This window comes from Acomys minous (assembly GCF_964271855.1).
Source record: "Acomys minous genome assembly, chromosome: 3".
In the NCBI taxonomy this organism is placed as follows: Eukaryota; Metazoa; Chordata; class Mammalia; order Rodentia; family Muridae; genus Acomys; species Acomys minous.
The window spans coordinates 79,114,344-79,134,980 of NC_140485.1; the positions used below are offsets into that span (position 1 = coordinate 79,114,344).

Below are 20,637 nucleotides of genomic sequence, written 5' to 3' on the forward strand. Positions count from 1 at the left end.
CTGTCTGTTCTTCCAGAGGTCCTGAGTTCAATTCCCAGCAACCATATGGTGGCTCACAACCATCTATAATGAGATCCGGTGCCCTCTTCTGGTGTGCAGGTGTACACTGTAAACATAATAAATAAAATAACCCTTAAAAAAAAAAACTCACTGAAGAGAGAAGGGTGGTGCCTTGGTCCTTTGAGGTGGGCCTCTTCAGACCTAGGAGCAATCAGTGAAGGTTGGAGTGGCCAGCTGAGAGTCAGTGAACCTAGGGAAAAAAGTACTTGCTGCTCTTGGGAAGGACAGAATTCTGCTCGCACATCAGGGTGGCTCACAGCTTCTGCCACCTGCAGCTCCAAGGGACCTAGTGCCTTTTGTGGTCTCCTCTGGCACCATCTTTCCACACATACACATAGACAAAATAAATAAACACGTTTAAAAAGAACAAACAAACAAACAAGCACGCAGCCACCCAGCTATCCAGAGCGAGGACTTTGTTTGGTGTTGTCTTGGTGAGGGCTTTGTGCATGCTAACCACGCACTAGACCTGCCACGTCTCCAGCAGAGAGCTTCTAGAAACCAGCGTTAGCATATGAATGGATCTGCTAGGTCAGCTCTGGGAGAAGGGGGATTAAGAAGGTAGGTGATCCCACTCTGTAACCAAGGAGGTGGAGGTAGGAGGGCCAGGACCTCAAGGGCAGCCTCAGCTACATTGCAAGTCCAAGGCCAGCTTTTGCTAAAAGAGACTTTGTCCCAAGAAAAGGAAAGGAAGAGTATTTGAGTGAGGTGGGGGTGGGGGTGGGTGGGATGAGGGTGGGGGTGGGGCGGGATGAGGGTGGGGGTGGGGTGGGGTGGGATGAGGGTGGGGGTGGGGTGGGTGGGATAAGGGTGGGGGTGGGGTGGGAGGATAGCTTAGCAGCAGAGTTTTCGCCTGTTGTGTTTGAGGTGGGGCTTCATCGCCGCCACCACCACTCTCAACACAAGAAGCTGCTCCCGCCTCCTCCATGACCCTGAGTGAGTTGCCCAAGCTATCCAAAGGAAGGATGTTTAAGTACTTTAGCAAGGCACTTTATTTACAGAAACCCTTGATGCTAGGTGCCTGTCATCTCAGCATCTGGGAAGTGTAGGGTCAGGAGTTCAAGACCAGCCTTGGGTACATAGTGAATTTGAGGTCAGCGTGGGTTCTGTGAGACCCTATCTAAAGAAGAAGAAGAAGAAGAAGAAGAAGAAGGAGAAGGAGAAGGAGAAGGAGAAGGAGAAGGAGAAGGAGAAGGAGAAGGAGAAGAAGAAGAAGAAAAGAGGCAGAGAGAGAGGCACTCTTGATTGAGCAGAAATTCAGGTTTCTTCACAGGTGCTAGAAAAGCAGCCCAGAGGTGCTTGCTCTACCAACCTCCTGCAGGGGTCGCTGCTGCCTTAGTCTGGGGCTGCCGCCTCTGGCTTCAGCCTATTTCTTCCAAGAAAACTGGCGGTCTTTGCCCTGCGTCGTTGCTGAGTACGCACACCCTGGACCTGTTTCCAGCCGAGGGGGCTACAGGATGGCAGTGCTTAGCCAATGGCATTTGGTGGGGGTGGTATAGTGGGCACTGATTTTTTTTTTCCTGTTTCTGGGTCATAAGTTTATTAAGATACAAGAAAGTGGGTAAATGCCGCCGTCTGTGCTGCCCGTCAATACACACACACACACACACACACACACACACACACACACACACACACACACCAGGTCCCAGACTAGACAGAGGGATTGTGACTGCTTTACAGACACTCCAAGGACTTCACTGAAAACCTAGCTGGCTCACATGCTGAGTTAGTTCCTGCAGGTCTCTGCACTTACTCCTCAACATCTCTGCTCAGGATGGTGGGGTGGGCTGCCCCAGGAGGCAGAGGTGAAGACCCCTGAGCTGCTCTGGGATGGGAGGCCGTCTAAGCCTGAGTCCCGCTATGGGGCATTGAGCCAAGAGCCCCCGTGAGCCATGGCCTCCAAAGGGCAGTGGTGATTTTTTTTTTCACATAAATATATCGTACTTAAATGAATTTAGACAGCATGACATCAGAGAGTAATTAAATTGGTTTGGGTTGGAATTCCGTTTCCAATTCCTGAGCTCAGGTTTGTAAAAGATTTTTCTGAGCACCTGCAGGTTTGTGTGTGTGTGTGTGTGTGTGTGTGTAAGTATTTTCACTGGAAAGGATTCAAAATTAGAGGGAAAAAAACTGGAGCGCACAGGCAGCATTACGCCATTCTTCCTTCTTGGAAAAATCCCTCAGCCTTATACAAGCCTCCTTCAAGCCCTCAGTCAGTTGTGCGGGAGAAAGGGGGCGGTCGGCTTTCTCCTTTCAAGAACGAGTTATTTTCAGCTGCTGACTGGAGACGGTGCACGTCTGGACACGGGAGCATTTCCACTATGGGACTGGATACAGACACACGCCCGGCGGACTTCAAGACGCTCAGACTGAGGAGAAAGCCCTGCCTGCTGCTGCTGCTGCTACTGCTGCCTCCGCTGCTTCTGAAAACCCACTCCTTTCATGGTTTTTCCTGCCAAGCCAGAGACACCTTCGCTGCTGCCGCCTTTCTCTGTGGTGCCGTTCAGCTGGCCAGAGGATGAGACTCCCCAAACTCCTCACTTTTTTGCTTTGGCACCTGGCTTGGCTGGACCTGGAATTCATCTGCATTGTGTTGGGTGCCCCTGATTTAGGCCAGAGAACCCCAGGGGCCAGGCCAGGGTTAGCCAAAGCAGAGGCCAAGGAGAGGCCACCCCTGGCTCGGAATATCTTTAGGCCAGGGGGTCACAGCTATGGGGTGGGGGCCACCAATGCCAGGGCAAAGGGAAGCTCTGGGCAGACACAAGCCAAGAAGGAAGAACCCAGAAAGATGCCCCCCAGGTCTGGTGGCTCTGAGACCAAGCCAGGACCCCCTCCCCAAACGAGGCAGGCTGCAGCCCGGACTGTAACCCCAAAAGGACAGCTTCCTGGGGGCAAAGCATCCTCAAAAGCAGGACCTGCCCCCAGCTCCTTCCTGCTGAAGAAGACCAGGGAGCCTGGGACCCCTCGAGAGCCCAAGGAGCCGTTCCGCCCGCCCCCCATCACACCCCACGAATACATGCTCTCGCTGTATAGGACGCTGTCCGATGCTGACAGGAAGGGAGGCAACAGCAGCATGAAGTTGGAGGCTGGCCTGGCCAACACCATCACCAGCTTTATTGACAAAGGGCAAGGTGAGAGGGGGGAGGGTTGCAGGGAGGGGCGTTTGCACAGACCCAGGAGTCCCCAAGTCCTGGAGTGTGCAGGTGGGGGACAGTGTGTGTATATCCAACCTAGGGTGGGAATCTTGGATTTATCTCATACGTACCAGATCCAGGACTAGGGACGCCTAGGGATCACCAAGTTCAACCTCTGCAAGGTGCAGAGTGGGCACTGGAGAGCAGAGGGGACCTAAGCCCTGCTAATTGCATACTGGACTCCAAGACCCACTCTGAGTACTGGAGCATACTCTGCACTTTGTGTAGCTTGCCTGAAGTTTCTACGTTTCAGGTTTTTCTCAGATAGCAAAAAGGAAGAAACTTTAGGTCTCTGTGGTTTTTTTCAACTTTACCCCTCAGCTAGGGGGCAAAGGGGCAGGGTCTGTGAAGACGGAGCACAGTTGCCTCATCTTGGAATTAACAGAGAAAGGCAGCTGGTCTAGGGTCTGACTCACACTGTGACCTGAGAAAACCCCTTCGACCCTGGGGTCTGTTTTTCTACATGTATATTACAAGGGCGCTGGACCGGGCGACGTGAGAGTGTCTTGAGTGGGAGCACCTTGTGTCCTAGCCTAACACATGTCTGTCTTTCTTCTCCGGAGGTCTGCCCACCTAGTGTGACTGGCTCTTCCTCCCCACTTGCTGTGCGTTTCTCAGCAAATCCCTTCCCTTCTGAGTCTCAGGTTCTCCACGGTGTAGAGACACTTGGGCCGCTGGCTGGCAGTTAGTTAGGAAGGTTTCTTGCAGCTCTGGTTCTGAGGCTCGGGACTGTGGCTGGCAGGGCGGGTGGGGGAGGGGCCAGAGAGTGGGAGGGGCTCCTCATTAGAGCTGGTCTGTAGGGGAATGACACGGGGTGGGGGAAGGAACGGAGGCAGCAGGTCTGGTAGAGGTGGGGGAGGTGGCCTGGCAGCCTGCCCAGCCAGGGAAAGCTGTGACCCCTCTAGGGCTCATAAAATAAGTCCTCATGTCCCCCCAGCACTAAAGGGAGCGCTTGGGGAGGGGGAGATGGAGAGTTTAAAGGCCTAATTAGTTACCTTCTAGAGCAATAGTTGAATGGTCCCTAATGGCATATTGGCATTTAGGAAGGAGGGCATGCTGATTCGGAGATACCACTGAGCTTACACACACACACACACACACACACACACACACACACACACACAGCCTTATATTTTATACAAGGTAAATGAATCACATACATGTCCACACACACACAGCACCATTTTCTCTAAGTATTCAAATAAGCCCACTGTACTTACTTATACCAATGGCATGTACATTCCCTTATACGCACTCACAAATTCAGTTGCACACACACACACACACACACACACACACACACATTGGAACATTCATGTACACGGAACCATTAGTCTGGGAACCAGGGAAGCCGAATTGCAGATTGGGTTTGTTATTAGTTTGCTGTGTTATCTACGTCAGTGTACTCTCCCATCTGTGCCCTGGCCATAACAAGACCAGCGAGATCTTTTAAGGTGGATGGAGCTCATGAAGAAGCATTCAATTCCCAGGTTCTATTTCTGTTTTCCTCTAGCTAGGTGACACTGAATGAGTCCCCTAATTTACTCTGAGCTTCAGGCTCCTCCTCTGGAAAAGTGGGCAATTTAAGTGTACATCCACCTGTTTTATTTAGACAGGGAGACAATGGTGCTGCATCATGGATGGGGAGGATGCTGGTAGAAAGCAGTTGTAAGGCTAATGACTAATACGTTTCAACACAAACACCAGGGCACTCGGATAATACACAGCAACACACCTACCTTTATTTGGAAAAGGGGTTTTGGTGGTTTGGGTGTTGGCTTCGGCCATAGTGGGTAAGAGGTTAGAGAAATCGGTTTTGAGTGGGAGAGAGCTAGGTCCTCCCTGGAGGCCCAGAAGTGGTAGGCTGTCTGGTGAAGTGACAGGAATTAACTTCTGGCTTTCTTCTCTAGATGACCGAGGCCCTGTGGTCAGGAAGCAGAGGTACGTGTTTGACATCAGTGCCTTGGAAAAGGATGGGCTGTTGGGGGCTGAACTGCGGATCTTACGGAAGAAGATCTTGGACGTGGCCAAGCCAGCGGTCCCCAGTAGCGGGCGGGTTGCCCAGCTGAAGCTGTCCAGCTGCCCCAGCGGCCGGCAGCCGGCAGCCTTGCTGGATGTGCGCTCCGTGCCAGGCCTGGATGGATCTGGCTGGGAGGTGTTCGACATCTGGAAACTCTTCCGAAATTTTAAGAACTCGGCACAGCTGTGCCTGGAGCTGGAGGCCTGGGAACGGGGCCGGGCGGTGGACCTCCGTGGCCTGGGCTTTGAACGCGCTGCCCGACAGGTCCACGAGAAAGCCCTGTTCCTGGTGTTTGGCCGTACCAAGAAACGGGACCTGTTCTTTAATGAGATTAAGGCCCGCTCTGGTCAGGATGACAAGACCGTATATGAATACCTGTTCAGCCAGAGGAGGAAACGCCGGGCCCCACTGGCCAATCGCCAGGGCAAGCGACCCAGCAAGAACCTCAAGGCTCGCTGCAGCCGCAAGGCTTTGCATGTCAACTTCAAGGACATGGGCTGGGACGACTGGATCATCGCGCCCCTTGAGTATGAGGCCTTCCACTGCGAAGGACTGTGCGAGTTCCCCTTGCGCTCCCACTTGGAGCCCACAAACCACGCGGTCATCCAGACGCTGATGAACTCGATGGACCCAGAATCCACACCCCCCACCTGCTGTGTGCCCACGCGGCTGAGTCCCATCAGCATCCTCTTCATTGACTCGGCCAACAACGTGGTGTATAAACAGTATGAGGACATGGTCGTGGAATCTTGTGGCTGCAGGTAGCAGCTCGGGCCCTCTGTCTTCCGGGGTGGCACATCCAGAGCAGGTAGCATCGCGGGCCCTCTGTCTTCCGGGGTGGCACATCCAGAGAGAGAGAGAGAGAGAGAACTACCCTTCCACGCACTCCTGGAATCACAGAGGGGCTGGGAAGTATCCCAGCAGCCTGCGAGAAAAGGGGTTTCGGCAGGCTTGTTCTCTGGGTGTGATCTGGACTGAAGAGTCCCGCCGCCCCAATCTAAAGATTCCCGCCCAAGGAAGAGACTATCTGTGGGACTGAGGCCCAGGAGAGGTGTTCATCCATGAGACGCAATCTACCATCTCTCCGGCCCGGGGGGGGGGGGGCCGCCTCAGTTTCCAGACTCTGCAGAGCAACTGGAGCTGTGTCCTAAGCACGTCATGGGAGAGCCACATGTGCCGTAGCCTCTTTGAATCACCTTTGTGCCTGGTGACTTTCCGCCCTTAGAACAGACGGGACGTTCATTGCCGGGGCTGGGTAGGAAGGCGAAGGACTTGGGCAGGGGTGAAGACTATGAGCCTGTTAGACTGTTAGATTAAAACGTACATTGATGCGGTAAAAAGCTGATTCTTCATGTCTCCCCTTGGGGCAGATTTCTGGTTTACTCCGGGGGACCCAGACCTCTTATAGAACGGCTGCCCCTGAAAGTGAGGGTGGGTTGCCTCAGGTACAAACTCTTTCCCAGGCTTGGAGTCCACCCCCACTCCTGGGAACTGAAGCAGACCGGGGCAGAGAGTACAGCTGGTCAGGGCCAGTGCTCACCTCTAACCTCATTCCTGATCCTTCCAAAGGCCTATTGGTCCCCAGCTCCTTCTACTCCATTGGGGCCTAGCTAAAAGCTAGAGTTTTACATTCCTTAATCAAGCACACTATCTCAAATAAAGCCTTGGGGTGGGGGGTGGAGGCTGGGGGTGGGGAGGGGGCTGGGGGTGGGGAGGGGGAGGCTTGGTTTTCTTTTTCTTTTTTTTTAAACATCTGTTTATTTATTTTATGTGTATGAGTGCTCTGCTTTCACGCACACCAGAAGGGGATCAGATTCCATTACAGACGGTTGGTTGCTGGGACTTGAACTCAGGACCTCTGGAAGTGCAGCCGGTGCTCTTAACCACTGAGCCATCTCTCCAGCCCTGGTTTCCTTTAAAACCATCTCTACCTCATTCATCAGCATCTGCCCAGTCCCCTGCTCCCTGTTCTTCCACAACCACAGGATTGACCAGGCCACATTGAAAGGGTCCTCTCCTTTTTCCCACTGAGGAATCTGGTCTGCCGAGGGTCTCCAGCTCCTCCCCGTGGTGGCATGTCCTTTCTCCACTGACCACACTGTTCCTCCCATGATCTGCCATCATCTGGTCTGGGACCCCGCGGCTTCACAGTTCACTCAGCTCAGAGTCAGAAGTGGGGCCCCTCCTTTACATGTCACGTTATGTAAGTGCTTAATTACACACAGGTCATGGATCTCCCCGCTGACCTCAGACAGACAGAGAACGCCAGGCACATCCTCACGATGCCTCCTGTTGGGCGCTTGGCCCACAGTAAATGCTCATTTCCCTTCCTTCGCTAGAATCTTCGGGGAGGGGTGGGGCATGAACTTCTAGAGAGGACGGTCCTTTCCAGTAGTGAAATTTAGGCACCTGGATCTCAGAGCAGAGGGCTCAAGGCCAGATTCTACCTGGCTAAAGAGACACACAAGGACCAGGAGAAATCCAAGTCTCTGGTTCCCATCCAGAGGGCCTCAATTTTTTTTCCCCACCTCTCTCCAGCTGGGTCTTTGATTCCCAAGGCTCCCAGCCAAAGCTGTCTCTCAAGAGTAGGGATCCCTGCCCAACAATGGGCAGATCTTGTGTCCTTTCCCATTGGGTTGTCAGAACCTGAAGCAAGAGCCCAGTATGGGGGGGGGGGGGAGGAGGGACAACTTTCTTTTAAGCTGTCTCCTTGGTTTGGAGGCCATTACCTGCCCCAGAGGAGCCAGAGTGAGTCTGGAACTGAGCTCCCTCTGGCTGGGCTTCCGTTGTGTTTGGCTAGTCTTGAGCCTGGGAACTCTGGAAGTAAACAAAAGAGCTGCCACAGCAGACAGAGGCCCCGTGTGTGAGAGAGGAGAAGGAGCCCGGAGGAAGGTGCTGGCGAGGCCAAGGAGTCAACTATGGTTACAAAGAGAGCAGTGATGGATCGAGGTGGCTAGAAACCCCAGGCAACACGAAGGGGTCACAGGTGGTGTTGGCTGCCCCAGGTACTTATTTCCTGGGCTGTGTGTCTCTCGTTTCTTGGACAGTGCTCCTTGCCTAGCTCCATCAGAGCATCACGTGAGTCACAGAGCTCTTTCTGTTGAAGGGCTAGGCTTTGAGTGAGTGGTCATAGCGCTGGCTGGACATCCCAAGAGCTTTCTTCCCTACCCACACCCCCAAACCTGCCCTGGAACTCTTTTCCTCAAAGGAACAACTCAGATTATATAGCCCCCTTCACCCAACTCTAAGGCTCCATCCCAAGAGCCCTTCCATGCCAGCCTTCAGATCAGGGTACTGGTCTCCTTGGCGAACTCTCCTCAGTACCACATCTGGCTATAGCCACAGGGAGCTGTGCACTTGTGTCCTAACTGCCTTATTGCTCAAAGAGCTTACTGGGGCTCTGGAGACGGCTCGTTTGGTAAAGAACTTATCACACAATCGTGAAGACTGGAGTTTTGATCCCCGGCACCCACATAAAAATCAGAGTACAGAATACCTGTCTGTAATCCCAGTGCTGGGGAGGCAGAGACAGGCAGATCCCAGGAGCTTGCTGGCCGGTCTGCCTAGATGAATTATTGAGCTTCAGGTTCAGTGAGAGACCCTGACTCAAAACAAAAGTGGAGAGCAACCAAGGAAGACACCAGACATCATCTGCTGGTGGCCTCTACATGACTACACACAGCACACATATGCACACACACAGGTACATGTACACTTGGATGCTCAGCTGCACAATGCACACACCCCTCACACACAAACACACCGACAATGTAGGGTTTCCGTTCTACTCCATAGCTCACGCTCTCCTAGCCACACGTCCCCGGCTCTGAAGGGTTCAGAAGGTTGTGTACGTTCAAACGTCAGTTTTGTCTTCTGTCAGTTATAGGCCTTGGGGGCTGCAGAAACGGCTCAGTGGTTTAGAGTACTTGCTGCCCTTGCAGAGGATCCAGATTCAGTTCCCAGGACCCACAGCAACTGGGAACAACCACCTGTGATTGCTGCTCCGGGGGATGCAAAGCCATCTCCTGGCCACTGTGGGTACCCGCACTCATGTTTGAATACACACACATGAGTGTGCATGTGCACGCACGCGCATGCACACACACACACACACACACACGCACACACGTGTGTTTTAAACAGTGGGTGTATGTGTGTGGTCCTCATGGTGTAGCTCTGGCTATCCTGGAACTTACAATATAGACCAAGCTGGTTTTGCTCTCACGGAGATCTGCCTGCCTCTGCCTCCCTAGTGCATATTAAAGGTGCGCGTCGCCATGTCCGGACTCCTAAGAGGACCACTGACTTCTGTTTTTTCTGCAGACAGGAAGCTGATGCGCAGAGGGCTGGCAGAGAGGCAAGCACATGCCTCCAGCAGACCTCCTTATTCTTCTACCCGCTCTTCTGGGCTCCTGAGTCCACTGACCCCTGATTTGGACAGCAATGGAGTCACCTCCCTGGCTTGGCTCCCTGGCCCCAAAAGTCTCTCCTTAGGGACCCACCGTGGCTGTTAGTTCCTTGGGAAAAATAGCAGAGCAGAGTTTAGGGCAGGAAACATGAGAGGCCCAGAGGGGAGGAAAGGAAGGAGGCGTCCAGCACTGCGCTCCTCATCGCGGGGCCCTTTCCACATCCTGTGTCCCAGGGTCACAACAGGAGAAACAGCTTGTCCAGGCCCGGGACAGGCAACCTTGGGAAGCCTTACAGCCTTCACACCGGCTCAGCTGGCTCTCCTGATCCGCACACACGTGTGCTGGAGCGCAGTAGGGCTAGTCACATGAACGGGAGTCGGGAGGTCCAGCCCTGGTTCTGCCACTGTCCAGCCAAGTGGCCCAGGCTAAGTTAGCTAGCCTCTCCAAGCCTCAGTTTCCATGTCTGTAAAAAAAGGGGAAAATATAAAAGTTAGAAAGCTGGGGCTTGAAAGACGGCTGCTAAAAACACTGCTCTTGCAGAAGGCCTAGGTTTGGCTCCCAGCACCTACATAGCAGCTCACAACCATCTGTAGCTCCAGGTCCAGAGGAGCCAGCACCCTTCTGTGGTCCAATGGGCACCATCCATATGGTACACATGGTGGACATACATACATACATACATACATGGAAACATTCATACACATGACATAAATATGTATGAATCTTTTTTTGTTTTGTTTTGTTTTTGAGACAGGGTTTCTCTGTGGAGCCTTGGCTCTGTACACCAGGCTAGCCTTGAACTCACAGAGATCCACCTGCCTCTGCCTCTCTGAGTGCTGGGATTACAGGCATGTGCCACCACTTCCGGCTATGAATCTTGACAATGCATAAGTCCTCAGATACAGGATACAAAGGTATGAATTCATTTCACCAATCTTCGATCTAGTCATTCATTCGTTGATTAAAAGTGGTTGAAGATCTAGTCAGGCGCAGACACTGTACTGAGTGTTGGAATGCGGAAGTCAGAGGCATTGAAGATGTTTACCAAGGGCTTGCCATGTCTAGGCTCTTATATTAGCACTTTATGGGAAGTTTCCTGCTTGCAACGTTCTCAAGGTGCATGCAGAAGTGGAAAAGAAGACAAAAGAACCTAAAGTGTGGTGGACAAGGAAGGCTGGAGGAGAGGAGAGGAGACAGAATAGGAAAAAGAAAAACCTATCCATTTAAATCCATGAAACCGTCTCCCTAAGTAAGTATAGAATAGGAAAAAAAAATGTGGAGGGGCTGAAGAGATGGCTCGGTAGTTAAGAGCACTGATTGCTCTTCCAGAGGTCCCGAGTTCAATTCCCAGCACCCACCTGGTGGCTCACAACCATCTATAATGTGATCTGATCATACTGTATTCATAATAAGTAAATCTTTACAAAAAAAAATGTGGTTATGCCAACTTCAGATTGAAAGGAAATGGCAGCATAGGCGGCTGGGAAGCCCGTGGAGCTAATGAACTACAACATGGCTTCCCGAGCGCTAATGCACGTGTGAGCTTCAGTACTGGGACAACGGCTCATGGCTCACAGCTATACTAGCTTGCCTAGCACAGCATGCGCGGGGCTCTGGCGTTGAGCCCCAACACTGCAAAAAGAAAAAAGGAAAATGGAAAACAGTAACCATTACATGAGCACGGCTTTGTTTTTTTACAGATTTTATGACTTTTGCTCTAAGAGACAGGGTCTTACTGTGTACGTCTGGCTGGCTATGTAGACCAGGCTGGCCTTGAACTCGCAGAGATCTGCCTGCCTCTGCCTCCTGAGTGCTGGGACCAAAGGCCTGGGCCAGAGAGGAGGATGGGATAGCGAGAGGCCTAGGAATGATGTTTTAAGAGATTGAGTTGAAGAAACTAGAGCTATAAAGTTGGGGGTGGAGGAGGAGGAGGAGAAGGAAGAGAGCAGCAGTGAGGAAACACTGGAACCTTCCGGCCTTTTGTAGGTAGAAGAGATAGAATCAGAAGTGTACTTCCTGACACCAGCACAGCGCACTAAGAGATGAGAATCCAGTGCTGTTGATGGGACCAAGGGTGGTGCTAAATCCCTCCGTCCTTAATTCTCATAACTAACCCTATGACACAGCTGCTGTACCCTTCATTCCATAGGCCTACAGCACGCTCTAGGAAGGTTTGGGATGCTTTTCCTCCTCTTCCTCCTCCTCTTCTTCCTCCTTGTCCTCCTCCTCTTTTTCCTCCTCCTCCTCCTCCTCTCCCTACTTTTGAGATGGAATTTCTGTGTGTACTCCTGGTTGTCCTGGAACTCACTCTGTAGACTAGGCTGGCTTTAAACTCAGAGACCTGCCTGCCTCTGCCTCCCGAGTGCTGGGATTAAAGGTGTGCATGCCACCACTGCCCAGCTGTTTTTCTTTATCAAAACTTATGAATTGTTCATTTCTGAAAAAAAATTTTTATTGGTGTATGCTCACCACACATGATGTTGGGGTTTTATGAAAATATTTTTATGAAAGTATATAATGTACTTTGAGCATGTTAGTCTATCCTCTGGTGTTTCTTTTGTTTTTGAAACAAGATTTCCCACCGTACTAGTTCAGACGGACCTTGAACTCACAGCAAGCATTCTCTGTCAGCATCTGTGGGGCTGGGATTATGTGTGCCATGACACCTGGCTTAAATGACTTTTAAGACCAAAGACAGTTGAGGTAAGGTACCAATCCTCTGTGGTCATGAAGAGCTTGTACATGCCTTGGGAAACTGAGACTTGGAGTTAAACCAACTTTGGGGCGACAAGCTGGGAAAGACAAGGAAGTGGGATGGGCAATGCTGGAGGCTGAATGACGTGGGTGGTGGTTAAGGAAGACACTGGCAGAGGGACCACACGAAAAGACAGATCCCGAGTTACAAAGTGGAGAAGGCAAACCCTTCACCCCTAAACTTTTTAACTTAAAACTGGGCATGGCTGCATATGTGCAGCCCAACTTCTCTAAAGACAGAGGCACCAGGCTCGCGTGAGTCCAAGAGATCAGAACAGCAATCTCCTCTCAGGAAGAAAGAAAGAAAGAAAGAAAGAAAGAAAGAAAGAAAAAAAAGCAAAGCACTATGGGGGAGATGAAGCGGACTCCGGGTACACTGCAGAGCTAGCGCTTGCCAACCCTTGACTAGACTTCCACTACTGCAAAACCAAGTTAAACCAAACCACATCTACCAAAATGATACATTTTCTTTTTTGTCATTGTTGAGGTTTTTTTGGGGAGGCGGGGAGCAGGGTTTCTCTGTGTAGCCTTGGCTGTCCTGGACTTGCTTTGTAGACCAGGCTGGCCTCAAACTCACAGAGATCTGCCTGCCTCTGCTTCCTTGAGTGCTGGGATTACAGGTGTGCTCCTATAATGAAAAAGAAAATGTACAAACTACCTGAAAAAAAAAAAAGACCTGGAAGAAAGTCCTGGAGAGGTGGCTGGGGAGAGAGCTCAGGCCTGAGTTTGGATCTCATCATCCATGGGAAACAGACGGCAGTGCACATACCCTCTCCCCTGGAGCAAATTAGGCAGACAGTCTGGCCAAATTAGCAACCTTCAGGTTCAATGAGAGAACCTGTGTAAAAGACAAAAGACAAAAAAAAAAAAAAAAAAAAGAAAAAAGAAAAAAAAAAAAAAGAAAAAGAAAAGAAAAGAAAAAAAGAAAAAGAAAAAGAAAAGAAAAGAAAAAGAACCAGGCATAGTGGCACACGCCTTTAATCCCAGCATTCAGGAGGCAGAGGCAGGTGGATCTCTGAATTCAAGTCCAGCCTGATCTACAAAGTGATTTCCAGGACAGGCAAGGCTACACAGAAAAACTCTGTCTCAAGAAACAAAAACAAACAAACAAACAAACAAAAAAAGTCAAAAACCAAATAACAACACTGTAAGAGCTTGGTATGGTGGCCTACATCTTTAATCCCAGCACTTGGGAGGCAAACGTAGGAGGATCTCTGTGATTTTGAGGCCAGCCTGGTCCACATAGATAGTTCTAGGACAGTCAGGACTATAGAGAGAGACCCTGTCTCAAAACACAAACAAAAAACATGGCAAGGCCAGTGAGAAGGTTTAGTGTATTAAAAAAACAATTCGAACAACCCAAGTTTTGTTCCTGAAACCCACATAAAGAGGCAAGGTGGGGCTGGGTGGTGTCCTCTGATGTCTACACATTTTCTGTGGCACACCTGCCAACATACACATGCACGCACATACACACACACACACACACACACACACACACACACACACACACGCACGCACAGAGGATAATAATAAATTAGGAATTGCAAAATAAGGTGGAGAGTGATGGAGGAAGACAGCTGATGTCCACCTACGGCCTCCATACACATGGGCACACACATGCCCACAGCAACAAACTCAACACAGTAAGAATCAATATTTCTTTTTTGTTTGTTTATTTTTTTATTTTATTTTGGAGACAGGGTCACTCTTTGTAGCCCTGACTGTCCTGGACTCTCTTTGTAGACCAGGTTGACCTTGAACTCACAGAGATCCACCTGCTTCTGTTTCCCAGCATAATCAGTATTTCTTAATCTGATAAACATTGTGTACACACACACACACACACACACACACACACACACACACCCCAAAATGGTGAAAGAACATGTTAGGACAGCTGTATACCAATATGCAAAAGAATGAAATTAGATCCTTACTTTACACGACATACAAAATCAACTTAAAATTTATTGATGACCTCAGTATTTAGGAGGCAGGAGCAGGTAGGTCTCTGTGAGTTCGAAACCAGCCTTACCCCATACTATGAGACCTGTTTCACAGCAAAAGCTTATTGAAGACTTAATCATTACACCTAAAACTTAAAGACTGCCGGATAAAAAGTAGGTGAAAGTTCTCTGACATTTGTCTGGGTAATATATCTATCTTTTTTATTTTTTTTTATCTTCTTTGAGACAGGATTTCTCTGTGTGTAGTCCTGGCTGTCCTAGACTCACGTGTAGACCATACTGGCCTCAAACTCACAGAGATCCATCTGCCTCTGCCTCCTGAGTGCTGGGATTAAAGGCGTGCGCCACCAATGCCTAGCCTGGGTAATATTTTTAAAGAAAGCTTTATTTGAGAGAGGAGAAAGAGAGAGAAAGAGAGAGAGAGAGAGAGAGAGAGAGAGAGAGAGAGAGAGAGAGAGAATATGCATGCTCCGTGGTGCATTCTTGGAGGTCAGAGGACAAACACTGTGTTGCCCACAGGAGCGTCTCGCTGATTCCTTTGTCTTTGTTTTGTACCTCCGAGAAGGAGAGCTGAGGTTACAGATGTGCGCCACCCACCCAGCTTTTTATTTTTATTTATTTTTTTTAAAAAAGATTTATTTATTATTTATTTATTTACTTATTTATTATGTATACAGTGTTCTACCTGCCCGCCAGGAGAGGACACCAGATCTCATTATAGATAGTTGAGAGCCACCATGTGGTTGCTGGGAATTGAACTCAGGACCTCTGGAGGAGCAGACAGTGCTCTTAACCTCTGAGCCATCTCTCCAGACCCCACCCAGCTTTTTATATGGATTCTGACGATCATCAAACTCAGTTTACGCAGCGAGCACTTTTTACTCACTGAGCCACTGTCCTGACCCAATGGTTCTTTTGTGTTTCTGAGACAGGGTCTGACTATGTAGACCAGGCTGGCCTCAGACTCACAAAGATCATCTGCCTCTGCCTTCTGACTAACAAGATTACACGTGAGCTCCAACTATACTGGCTTCGACACATGTATTTAAATGTTTATTTTAAATTTTGCAGGTGCATGTGTGCTTCCCCACAGAAGCCAGAGCCATCAAATCCCCTTGGATCTGGAGTTGCAAGTGGCTGTGAGCCACCCTATTGGCTGTTGGGACTAGAACTTGGTCCTTCAGAAAAGCAGTATTTGCTCTTAAACACTGAGCCATCTCTTCAGCTCCAACAATTGTTGTTTATTATTATTATTATTATTATTATTATTATTATTATTATTAATTATTATTATTATTATTAAATTTTAAGAGAGATTCTCACTATATAGCCATGGCTAACCCAGGACTCTCTACATAGATCAGGCTGGCTTCTAACTAATAGAGATCTGCTGGGATTAATAGTATGCACCGTTAAAAAGAGAGAGAGAGAGAGAGAGAGAGAGAGAGAGAGAGAGAGAGAGAATGTACCATTATGCCCAACCCTAGTAGTTTCTAAAATTTTATTCAATTTTTTTATGATCTCCAAAGTATAGAAACAACAAAACCAAAAACAATACAATTGTAACTACTTCAATCTAGAAACAGAAATAATTAGCAGAGTGAAGAGACGCCTATGGAATGGCGGGGGGGAAGTACTTGCAAATCACACATCTGATATGCAAAATATATAAAATTACAGGCCAGCCAGGTCTACTTAGTGAGACCCTGTCTCAAACCATCCACCCACCCACCCAAATCAGAAGCCAACGCTGGCTCCCGAAAATGGGCAAAGGATTTTTTGAAAATAATAATTTCTCCCCAAAACATATATAATTGGCCACTAGGCATATAGAAAAAAAAAATCAATGTTATAGGATATTTGATCCCATTGTGATCCCTGAGATTGTGAACTGTAAAAACCTGTGTTTGATCCCACTGAGATCCCTGAAGATTGTGAACTGTAAAAACCTGTCTTTTGTTTGGTGCAGTTGAGCCCTAACACACACCTTTAACCCAAGAGCTTTCTTTCCCCCCACCCCCACAGGGTTTCTCTGTGGCTGTCCTAGACTTGCTTTGTAGACCAGGCTGGCCTTAAACTTGCAGCGATCTGCCTACTTCTGCCTCCTGAGTGCTGAGATTAAAGGTGTGAACCACCATGCCAGGCTCCAAGAGCTTTCTGTACACAGATTTTAATGAAGTTAATCCTAGGTCAAGAGGTGGAGCAAGAAACCAACTGACAGAGATTAAATAAAATGAGGGACGGGGCTGGAGAGATGGCTCAGAGGTTAAGAGCACTGGCTGCTCTTCCAAAGGTCCTGAGTTCAATTCCCAACAACCACAAGGTGGTTCACAACCATCTATAATGTGGTCTGGTGCCCTCTTCTGGCATGCAGGTGTACATGCAGGCAGAATACTCTATACATAATAAATAAATCTTTAAAAAAAATTAGGAGGGACTTTGAGTTGAGGGGTATTTAAGACAACATGTAGAAATAGAAGGAGCCTTTAGCTATTGAGCTCCTTGGTCTTTTTTTTTTTTTTTTTTTTTTTACCTTTTCCTCCTGGGCTGCCAGCTGAGCTAGTGAGCCTTTTGGGCCTTCTCCATCGGGACGTGAGCTGAGTAGGAACTTCAGCTGGGTGCTTTCTCTGTCTCTCTAAGCTAGCTGGTTTTCACCCCAGCATCTGGCTCCTGAATCTTTATTAGTAAACTAGACCATTTGGGACTTTCATTTAAAACAACACTTCGTCATTAATAATCAGGGAAGTACAAATTGAAAACACAATTATCACATCCATGAGGCCGGTGTTGATGAGGAAGTGAGGAAAAGGAAACACTGTAGGTACAAATATGCTAGACTGGCAGCTGAGGAGACAAAAGGGAAGACCCCACAAAAACCTAAAAGCAGAATTACACCATCTATCAATCCTACTATTGGCCATCTATCTACAGGCAACACAATCAGTACTCACATGGGCATACAGCATTAATCACAACTGTTAACACACAGCATTAATAATCCAAGTGTCGGGCTGGAGAGATGGCTCAGCAGTTAAAAGCATCACCTGCTCTTCCAAAGGTCCTGAGTTCAATTCCCAGCAACCACATGGTGGTTCACAACCATCTGCAATGTCATGTGATGCCCTCTTCTGACCTGCGGGTGTACATGCAGGCAGAACACTAGATACATAATAAATAAATAAATCTTAAAAAAAAAATAATCCAAGTGTCCATCAACTGGTGGAGAAAGAAAATGTTTTTATTCATAATAGATTACTGTTCGGCCAGACCAAAAGAAGAAGATTCTTTCTATTGGGGTGATATGCAGGAAGCTGGAGGGCATTGTACGGGAAGTAAGTGAGGCACACAAATATTTTACCTAAAAATGTTGAACTCACAGACGTGAAGAGCAAACGGTAGCGATGAGGAGCTCAGAGGGAGTCCAGGTTGCAATGCTGGTCAAAGATCACAACATTTTACTCAAAGAGGAGGAATAAATCCAAGAGATATATTATATAATTAATAATTGTGCTTGGTGTCTCTCTCTCTATATATATATTTCTCTCTCTCTCTCTCTCTCTCTCTCTCTCTCTCTCTCTCTCTCTCTGTGAGACAGGGTTTCTCTGTGTAGCCCTGGCTGTCCTGGGACTCACTCTGTAGACCAGGCTGGCCTCAAACTCAGAGATCCTCCTGCCTCTGCCTCCTGAGTACTGGGATTAAAGATGTATGCCACCACTACCTGGAGAATTTTATTTATTTTGGTTTTTCGAAACTGAGTTTCTCTGTGTAGCCTTGGCTGTCCTGGAATAATTTTGTAGACTAGGCTGGCCTCGAACTCACAGTGATTCGCTTGCCTCTGCCTCCCGAGTGCTGGGATTAAAGGCATGCACTACCACTGCCCCCACTGCCCGGCTGAAAATTTTCTCTCTCTCTCTCTCTCTTTCTCTCTCTGTAGGTTTTTCCAGGCAGGGTTTTTCCATGTATCCTTGGCTGTCCTGGAGTATTCTTGAATACCACTTAAAGAGTAATTTTCAAGACACAAAATTAACATATATGCTAATTAGCTTGTTATGGGGAGACCACCAGAGATGAAAACTCAGACATAGTTTATTGACAACTGAAAATCTTTATTCTAGCCAGCTAGGACTACACTCAGGAATTCAGACCCAATTTGAGGCGCTGAGTTGTCAGCAAAGGGTGGCAGCTGCAGGGGCTTCATGTAAGCAAGCAATTTAACGGAAGCTAAGATAAGCAGGTAGCTGGAGGGGGAGGTTTAACAGAAGCTGAAATAGGTTAACTAGGGCATCTTGCCCTTGGGTCCCTAGAATAGAGCTGGGTACCACTGGATTCTTCATCAGGGAGATCAAATTCTAGTTTAACATGAAATGGCCTCAGCAAGAACACAAGACGGAGGAACCTCTGCGCTGTCTTGCTCTGTCACAAGCTTAATTTGGTCATTCCATGTGTAAACATTAAAAAAAAAACCCACAAACTTCATAAATATACAGAATTTTTGTAGGTTTGGTGGCAGCTGGAAGGCAGAGGTAGTTGGTTCTCAGTGAGTTCCAGGCCAGCCACCGCTGCTGCACAGTAAAACTTGCTCAAGGTTGGGCATGCTGGTGCACGCCTTTAATCCCAGCACTTGGGAGGCAGAGGCAGGTGGATCTCTGGAAGGCAGCCTGGTCTACAAAGTGAGACCACGATTGTCAAAGCTACACAGAGAAGACATGTCTCAAAAAACAAAACCAATCAACCAAAACAAAACAAAAAAAACCAAAGAAAATTGAGAGGCATAGTGTCTCAGGACTGCAAGGTCAGCCTCAGCTGCATAGAGCCTGAAGTCAGCCTGGGCTACACCAGATTTTTTTAAAAAAAATATTTATTATTATGTATACAGAGCTCTGCCTGCATGTACATCTGCAGACCAGAGGAGGGTATCAGATCACATTACAGATGGTTGCTGGGAATTGAACTCATGACCTCTGGAAGAACAGTCAGTGCTCTTAACCGCTGAGCCATCTCTCCAGCCCAGCTACACCAGATTTTAAAAGACAGGGAGGGAGGGAGGGACGGAAGGATCCCATCTTACTTATCAGTTCCTCAGGCTTTATCTGGCTAGCTGGCCAAATATCTGTCCATATTGTTTGTATTTGCTATTTATTGGTTCCTTTTTATGTTGCTGTTTTTTTAATGAGCTGTCTATCCAGACCTACCCGTACTTGCCCCACCAGCTTCCTGAGCTCCACAGAGCTGCCCACATCTGTCTAGTGTCTGGGACATGCTGAAAGTTCAGTGGGTCTTTATTGACTGCGGGGACAGAAAGTGCTTCAACTTCCTGGTCAGTCCCTCAAGCGGCAATGTCTTCTCCCATCCACACAGGCAACTCTTCTCATCCTTCCCGCTCCTCAATTACTGTTTCGTTTCGTTATTCGAGACAAGATTTCTCTGTGTAGCCTTGGCTGCCCTGGAACATGCTCTGTAGACCAGGCTGGCCTCGAACTCAAGGGTCCACCTGCCTCTGCCTTCCGAGTGCCACCGCGCCCGGCTGTTCATTTGTTTAATTCTTTCCTATCAATATTTAAAGATGCTCTCATTAGCCAGGCACAAGCCACAAACCCCTCCTCTACTAGGCGTCGCAGGTCAGCGTGTGACAACCACTCCTGGACTATGCTCTTCTCTGGCTCTGTTTTAACTGCTGGGACATCAGAAGTCCTGTTCCTTTCAGTCCCGTCCTTTCAGTCTCCTGGGGGTTAAAGTCAGGAAAGGAATGGCTGCCAAGCGGTTACCGAAGTGTGAGCGGGATGTGACAGGCCAGGCCCAGGAGGCGATGTAGGGGAAGAACGTGAGCCTTGTGACGCGCGGCAGGGACGGAAGACCGGCGAGGAGTCGCGCGCCCTGGAACCTCATTCAGACCCACGGCGGGAAAAGCGCAGGTTCGCACTGCGACATCTACGCCTGCGCCGCCGGAGCCCGACTACCGTGAGCAAGAGGACAGCGTCCGGAGGGGGTGGGGTGACGATCGGGATTCCGGAAGCCCACCTTTCACCCGGAAATGATTGTGGAGGAACATGGCGTTGCTGGTGCGAGTCCTTGTGAGTGCAGGGATACTTTTCTATACACGCACGCGCGTCTTCAGGTTGGGCTTGGAGAGGGCGGGGCGGGAGGAGCAGGGGAGAAGTCGGGGAGCCTGTGCCGTAGCTCGGTTGCGTGGTGGCCTTTCCACAGGGAAACTGAGGCAGCTTCCCACT

The 20,637-nt window shown here is 49.0% G+C and overlaps 2 protein-coding genes and 1 long non-coding RNA gene across 6 annotated transcripts in view; 2 read left to right on the forward strand and 1 right to left on the reverse strand.

Moving 5' to 3' along the window:
• Window positions 1-559: 559 nt before the first annotated feature.
• On the forward strand, window positions 560-6,635 carry GDF5 (growth differentiation factor 5). 2 transcript variants are annotated; one of them, XM_084775097.1, is made up of 3 exons: window positions 560-621; window positions 2,338-3,194; window positions 5,168-6,635. In XM_084775097.1, the coding sequence occupies exons 2-3, from the start codon at window positions 2,582-2,584 to the stop codon at window positions 6,040-6,042; spliced, it is 1,488 nt and encodes a 495-aa protein (XP_084631223.1). In that variant the 5' UTR covers window positions 560-621; window positions 2,338-2,581; the 3' UTR covers window positions 6,043-6,635. The 2 variants fall into 2 exon arrangements, with proteins under 2 accessions (XP_084631223.1, XP_084631224.1); XM_084775098.1 differs by lacking the exon at window positions 560-621 and having other exon boundaries at window positions 1,893-3,194; window positions 5,168-6,038; window positions 6,086-6,635.
• Window positions 6,636-8,715: 2,080 nt separating this feature from the next.
• Window positions 8,716-19,740, reverse strand: LOC311594191. Its single transcript, XR_014777985.1, has 2 exons — window positions 19,603-19,740; window positions 8,716-10,149 (listed from the first exon to the last, which is right to left on the reverse strand). It is a non-coding gene; the product is annotated as an uncharacterized lncRNA (long non-coding RNA).
• Window positions 19,741-20,291: 551 nt separating this feature from the next.
• UQCC1 (ubiquinol-cytochrome c reductase complex assembly factor 1) overlaps window positions 20,292-20,637 on the forward strand; it is a 92,736-nt gene continuing 92,390 nt past the window's right edge. For 2 of the 3 annotated variants that reach the window (XM_084775722.1, XM_084775723.1), the window contains exon 1: window positions 20,332-20,481. In XM_084775722.1, coding sequence (XP_084631848.1) covers window positions 20,458-20,481 — 24 coding nt within the window. In that variant the 5' untranslated portion in view covers window positions 20,332-20,457. Of the gene's footprint in view, window positions 20,526-20,637 lie in introns of all 3 variants that reach the window. The other variant, XM_084775724.1, reaches the window with a different exon arrangement.